The sequence below is a fragment of the Saccostrea cucullata genome, unplaced genomic scaffold (assembly GCF_032062105.1).
Source record: "Saccostrea cucullata isolate Sc308-1 unplaced genomic scaffold, CSIRO_AGI_Scuc_v1 ctg18210, whole genome shotgun sequence".
In the NCBI taxonomy this organism is placed as follows: domain Eukaryota; kingdom Metazoa; phylum Mollusca; class Bivalvia; order Ostreida; family Ostreidae; genus Saccostrea; species Saccostrea cuccullata.
The window spans coordinates 619-6,924 of record NW_026925874.1 but is presented as its reverse complement, the minus strand read 5'-3'; the positions used below and the strand labels follow the sequence as shown (position 1 = coordinate 6,924).

The 6,306-nt window shown below is 33.3% G+C and overlaps 1 protein-coding gene across 1 annotated transcript; it reads right to left on the bottom strand.

The window, feature by feature from the left end:
* Positions 1–614: 614 nt before the first annotated feature.
* LOC134269929 (microtubule-associated serine/threonine-protein kinase 1-like) lies at positions 615–5,392 on the bottom strand. Its single transcript, XM_062752107.1, has 8 exons — positions 5,301–5,392; positions 4,673–4,754; positions 4,281–4,420; positions 3,377–3,397; positions 2,171–2,243; positions 1,191–1,394; positions 960–1,058; positions 615–791 (listed from the first exon to the last, which is right to left on the bottom strand). Exons 1-8 carry the CDS (start codon positions 5,345–5,347, stop codon positions 615–617), a joined length of 843 nt encoding a protein of 280 aa, XP_062608091.1. The 5' UTR covers positions 5,348–5,392.
* Between the last annotated feature and the right edge of the window lie 914 nt (positions 5,393–6,306).

The window sequence follows — 6,306 nt, the reverse complement described above, 5'->3', positions numbered from 1 at the left end:
CATGATTTGAACAAACTTGAATCTACACTACCTGACAATGCTTCCACATGAGTTCATCTTTCCTGGACCAGTGGTTCTTGAGAAGAAGATTGATAAAGATTTTCCTTATATACTCCTATGTAAAACTTTTATCAGCCATTGTGGCCCCACCATACCCCGGAGGGTCATGATTTGAACAAACTTGAATCTACATTAAAATTTTCCATATATTCCTATGTAAAACATTGATCAGCCATTGTGGCCCCACCCTATCCCCAGGGGTCATGATTTGAACAAACTTGAATCTACACTACCTGCTTCCATATGAGTTTCAACTTTCTTGGCCCAGTGGTTCTTGAGAAGAACCTTTTTTAAAAATGCCGTTAATTTTTCACTAATTCGTAATTATCTCCCCTTGGAAGAGAGCGTGGCCCTTCATTTGAACAAATTTGAATACCCAATAGCCAAGCATACTTTGTAGCAAGTTTGGTTGAAATTGACCCAGAGGTTCTTAAGAAGAAGATGAAAATGTGAAAAGTTTACAACAACGACGACAACGACGACAACGACAACAACGACAGACGACAGACAAATTTTGATCAGAAAAGCTCACTTGAGCCTTCGGCTCAGGTGAGCTAAAAAGTGAACAAGAGTTTTATGATAGACAAAATTCTGTGTGTCGGACCTTCCAGTGGGTCCCTGTTGAGGCCTAGTTTACTGATGATATATTGCGGAATGTCACGTTTCATGTGTTCTTTGGCCTGTCCCTCTGCCACCTCCAGAAGCTGATAAAACTTCTCCGGATCAAACTCCTACAAATACAGCAGAGTCCATTAAGGAAAATTCTAGTTCACTTAACAGACTTTTAACAACAAATTAGGATGCTTGATTTATTAAAAATTCTTTTGTTTCATTAATAATTCAGTTCTTGAACAAGATGTGTTACTTGCTCATATTTCTGTGTTATCTGTATTACTTACCAAACACTCCAGTAATCTTGAGGGTCTAGAGATGATCAAATACAGGTTCTTGATGACTGGGTACAGAAACTCGTAAGCAATATCTTCTCTTTCTTGTGCCTTCAAACATAAAAAAAACTTCATAAATTAACAAACAATACTACTATCACTGTCTTCAAAAGCAAGCTTTAGCCAGAGTACCCTATCTTTGTTGAAAAATCACTAAAATCTACCATAGTGGGTAGCACTCACATCAATGAGTAGTTTCTCTAGTTTCTCTGAGAGCTCGAAGAAGTAGGTCCCTGTGATCTGTTTGTCCTGTGATTTCTGGAGACAGTCGCGAGCAAGTTCCATCACCTGGTGGTGCAGGAACCGTGTAATGGCATCACAGTCCACCTCCTCCAGCTTGTTCTGCTCTAAAAACTTCTTCAGCTTCTCCTCCATCTGAGCCGTGGCCTAATGCAAAATAAAAACATATAACATCAGAAGGGTATTTACTATAGAGATTCTGGGCAGTATGTGGCCTACCAAAATCACAAAAGTTATCATGCAGTCAAAGAAATTATTTTCAATGAATTTATTTGCTGTTTATGTAGGAAAGATGGGATAAAAAGGAAAGAAACATGTGCCTGGTTACTTTAGCCTTTTTTTGAATAATGACATTTGTTTGATGACAGAAAATACATTGTTAATAAAGTTTTTGTAAAGGAAGGTATAACTATTTCCTTTCCTCTTTATTAAAGCTGAACACGACTCGTAAATAGGCATACACCATTTTAGATATCATTATCTATGATACATCAGCACCAGGGTATACTAATCAGATTCGTCACACCTGACTACTTAAATATCACGGGTATCGGCGTGGAATGGTGACCCTTGTTCATGCTGGTTATCTTGTATTACCTTAATTTACATTTTATCACAGTTACGTGTATCTGTGTTTGTTTGTATACTGCACTGACCTGTACAACTATAATTGTAAGTTTCTTTGGTATCTTACTTTCCTGCATCAGACGAAGCATTATGTTTTATTTTCACTACCGCATGCTGTATAGCATATGTTCGTGTACACCGGTGTCGACTGATTACACTGAGCAGTGAGATAGTCCTGCTATAGGGGTCTGCAGGTATAGCGATTCTCCGAACAAAAATGGTGGACACATTCCTTTTATGAATCGTATTCAGCTTTAAGCACAATTATCTGTAAAAGGGAGGTAACTGGTGCATACCTTGGGAAATCGTTCCTTATAAACACTGTTCATCATGACAATCTCGTCCCCGCCAGGAGAAACCATTGGACTACTACATAAACAGAAAATACATTGAGTTATTGGAAAAAAGGACTAATATCAATATATAATGTCCTCTAAATATAAATAGTGCTTCTTTACAAATAAACAAATCAAATATTGCTTCAATTAACAAAACAAAATTTTATCCTTAAATACATTTAGAATTTCATTTAATATTGAATTTTTAAAAAAAATTAAAACATAAAAAGCAGAAGCTACTACATTTATTTTTTAAATGTATCATGTGTAGAAATTATTTACATGTGTTAAAATTATTCTGAACTCTTGGATATAGTTTAAACTGTTTAAAAGACAGATATACAGATTATAGTCATATAATTTGGAAGAAAAAATACACAATATTTGTGAACATACATCATATACATGTTTTTAATACATAGCTTATATTTTTCTTAAAGAGCTATTACAGATCTTTTTTCTCATGCAAGGGTTATAAATTCTGTTCACTATCATATGGAGTTAATATGTTCAATACTGGATAAAATATGGCCAGTTTTCACAATTTTAGTTACTTGTACATAGTACATAAATTTATAAAAAGATTCACGTCTCCATAATGCATAAAAGCATTATATCAAACATACTGAATAATCTTTTTTGATAAAATGAAATCATTTCTTGAGCTGATTCACTCTAGCCCTGATAATGTACTATTAATCTACTTTTGAATATTAAATAAAAAAAAAAGAAAATTTAATTTTGAAAAAAAATTACAAAAAATATTTATACACTGTATATATACATAATTAATAAATTTTTTTTCTACTTTTATTTGTTGTTCTTCAATTTGTTATAATGAGTTTGCTGTTGATTTTTAGTTTTATATGATTTATAGAATTTCTTGCATATGACGCATGCAAAAATTGGGCAAGATGTGTATATAAAAAAAAAAAAAAAAAAGTTTAGCAATGCTAAAATATGACTTCAAATAAAAGGAAATGTCATTTTCATGAAGCAAAAGATCTATGAATACTGAAGCGAGTTATAACAAACTAACAAATAGCACTGCATGGTGTTTACACAAATAGCATTAACAGGATGTACCAAGTGTACAGCAAACTACAGACATATTTCTTATAAACAATACACAAATCAAAAAAAGGTTGTTGTAGAAACTCTTACTCAAGTGCAAGCCAGGATAAGCTATCCGTTAAAGCAGGAAATTAAAATTAGTCATATACTAAAATAAGACTGAACTCTGGAATAAATAATGTGATCTAAATTCTATGACTTTATCTTGTTTATATTTTCTCCTTCTAATAATTCTGATTGTACATTATTAAAACAGAAGCCCTTATAATATATCTGTACATATATCAAAGCTGAGAGAGAAAAAATGAGGAGAACCTACAGTTTCACACACAAACTATAGCTTTAAGCTGATCAATATTACTTTCACTATTGACCATAAACTTAAATTCAAACTCAACCAACTTAAATTAAAAAAAATTTAAACTCAACCTTTTTGAATAGTTAAAAAAATTTCCTCAATTCCTAATAGCAACAAGTTCTCAATATTACGTTTTCAAATCAAGAAATTGATGAAGATAGCATGGCCGGATTGCATTAAGATTGTGATAACTAAATGGGAGGAAAATTAAGAGATGAAACTTAGTATTTTTATTCACTTGTTCATTAAAGGTTCAAGGTCATAAAGATGGGATCATCAGGACAGGGTCATCAAAGGTCAGGGTCATTAAAGGTCAGAATCATCAGGATGGGGTCATCAGGTCAGGGTCATCAAACATCTAACCAAGAATTACGATAACCACCCAATCAATTAAGTTTAAATAATCCATTACCACCAAGTCTCCAAAAAGCAATAAACTAAACATCTAATCAAATTTATTGGTGAGGATAGAGGGAAAGTCACCATCTACCTATAAATTGGATTTTTCTTTGCAACCCGGCCAAAAACTTAATATTAAATAATGTTCTGCAAGCAATTATTATTGTAACAACAACAAAACAGCAACAAGAAGTAGAGTTTTGGGTGAGGTGAGATCTACCAATCAAAAACCCTCACCTGAGACTTCGGGACCTGGGTCGTAGGAGGGGGGACAGGGGGGATTTCCTGCCCTCCTCGTCCCCCTCATTCCCACTGAGGGTGTACTCCTCCTGGGGTGGCTGGTACTGGTGAAGACGTTCTTGTGATGAGTATTGAGACTATACCAAAAAATACAATATAGAATTGATGAGGTGTCTAATATTGACCATAGGTATTACATTTTTTTTTTACAATTTTGAGTGGCTTGAGATAAGAAAATTTTCTTTTTCTGTGTAAAGAAAGGTGTTACATTCTTTTCTTGACAAATATTTTTCATCTCCATATAATAAATCTATTTTTTTCTATTTTGAAAACTTAAACTACAAAGAGAAATAGATTAAGTGTGTGTGATATGGAGCTTTTGGGATTACCGAAACATTAGAGCTGCCTGGAGTATTTGTTCCGTAACCCGAGGAAGGCAGGGAAGCAAAGGACCACCGTCTTCCATCGCACCTGTGGAGAAAAGGATAATATATGTATGTCTGTAGTTCTTCCTATTACTAGAATGATCTTGGGGAAAATTTCTCTAAAGCTTCGCCTACACCCTTCCCTTACTCTTGATGCTAATCAGAGTAATTTTAGATAGAGTATAAACGGCAAATATTCAGTAGTGTTAGATTCCTAAATATACATGACGAACTGGTCATCATGTAGTTTTATCATGAAGCACCATGAAGCACCATGCATGAATTATATTACATTATGTTAAAGAAGTCTAGATAAACACTCCAATCACATACTCCAAATCTCACAATTACGCATCTCAAGAGCCAATTCAAGTTTTAAAGTACTTGCATAGAATAAGGAATTAAGCATAAAATGGGATCTTTGAATGAAATTTGTTGAAGAAACAATAATTTAAGCTGCAGCTATAATTGACACTATAAATATTTGATTTATTAAATGTTGTAATTCTCTCAGAGATTCAATATTTTTATACAGTTGACGAGTTTTGGGGGAATGAGATCTGTGACATACTCTATAGAATATTTTTCATACTTCCTGACATTCTGGAACAGGAAGTTGCCGTGTTGACTAGGCGACATATTCCTGGGACTGTCATGGGGACTACTTCCTGTCAAAATAAAAATAAATAACTAAGATCATAAAAATTATAACATCCCACTTCATTAAGTACTGAATACATGTGCACTAAAACACACACAAATTCCATATCTATAAGAACAAATGACATTACTCCATACATTTTTAATAGACGCATAAAAAGTTGTTAATTTTATATAAATGAATGTATGCATTACAAGCATACACTGTGTTAACCTGAACCACTTTCATTTTAATTCAATGAATGTTCAAGTACCTCAAATATTTACCAAATAATTTACCATAAGCATATCACAAGTTCCGCATTGTTGTTTTACAAAAAATTTGTTTCTAGTTAAGAGAAATGTGATTCAGTTTATGGATTACTACATGTACATAATTCACATAATTCAACTTTTAATTTTTTAGCACATGCGATAGTCATTTTTTTCCCTTTGATATGTACCTAATATACAGAATTAAAAACAACTTCTTTCCTCTCTCTCTCTCCCTGGTCAGATAGTAATTTATCACGTGATTATCACATTACAAGGATGCCATGACTTGGATCGATTCCGTAACCTCCAGAATTCCTCTGTACATTATAACACAGTACACAGTCAAGCAGCCAATAAAGATTTAATTATCTACCAACACCACCTGCTCTTGTAGACAGATATTTTGAAGACTGTGAGCTGTATATAGTACTCACACAATTATACATCCTTACAGAGAAAATGTTGGAATAAAATCATTTATCATTTATATACACTAATTCCTATATTAATTGTGCAAATATCTATTCTACACTTAATGCACTTTGAAAATGTTTAAAAAATGTCATCAATTATCCATTGGTCAGACAATCGTCAAATTAATTATCTGTCATTAACATGAGGTCTGCTTTAATTTACTGGCCAGGGCTAATGGAATTGCATGACTTACACAAGCTGGCATTATG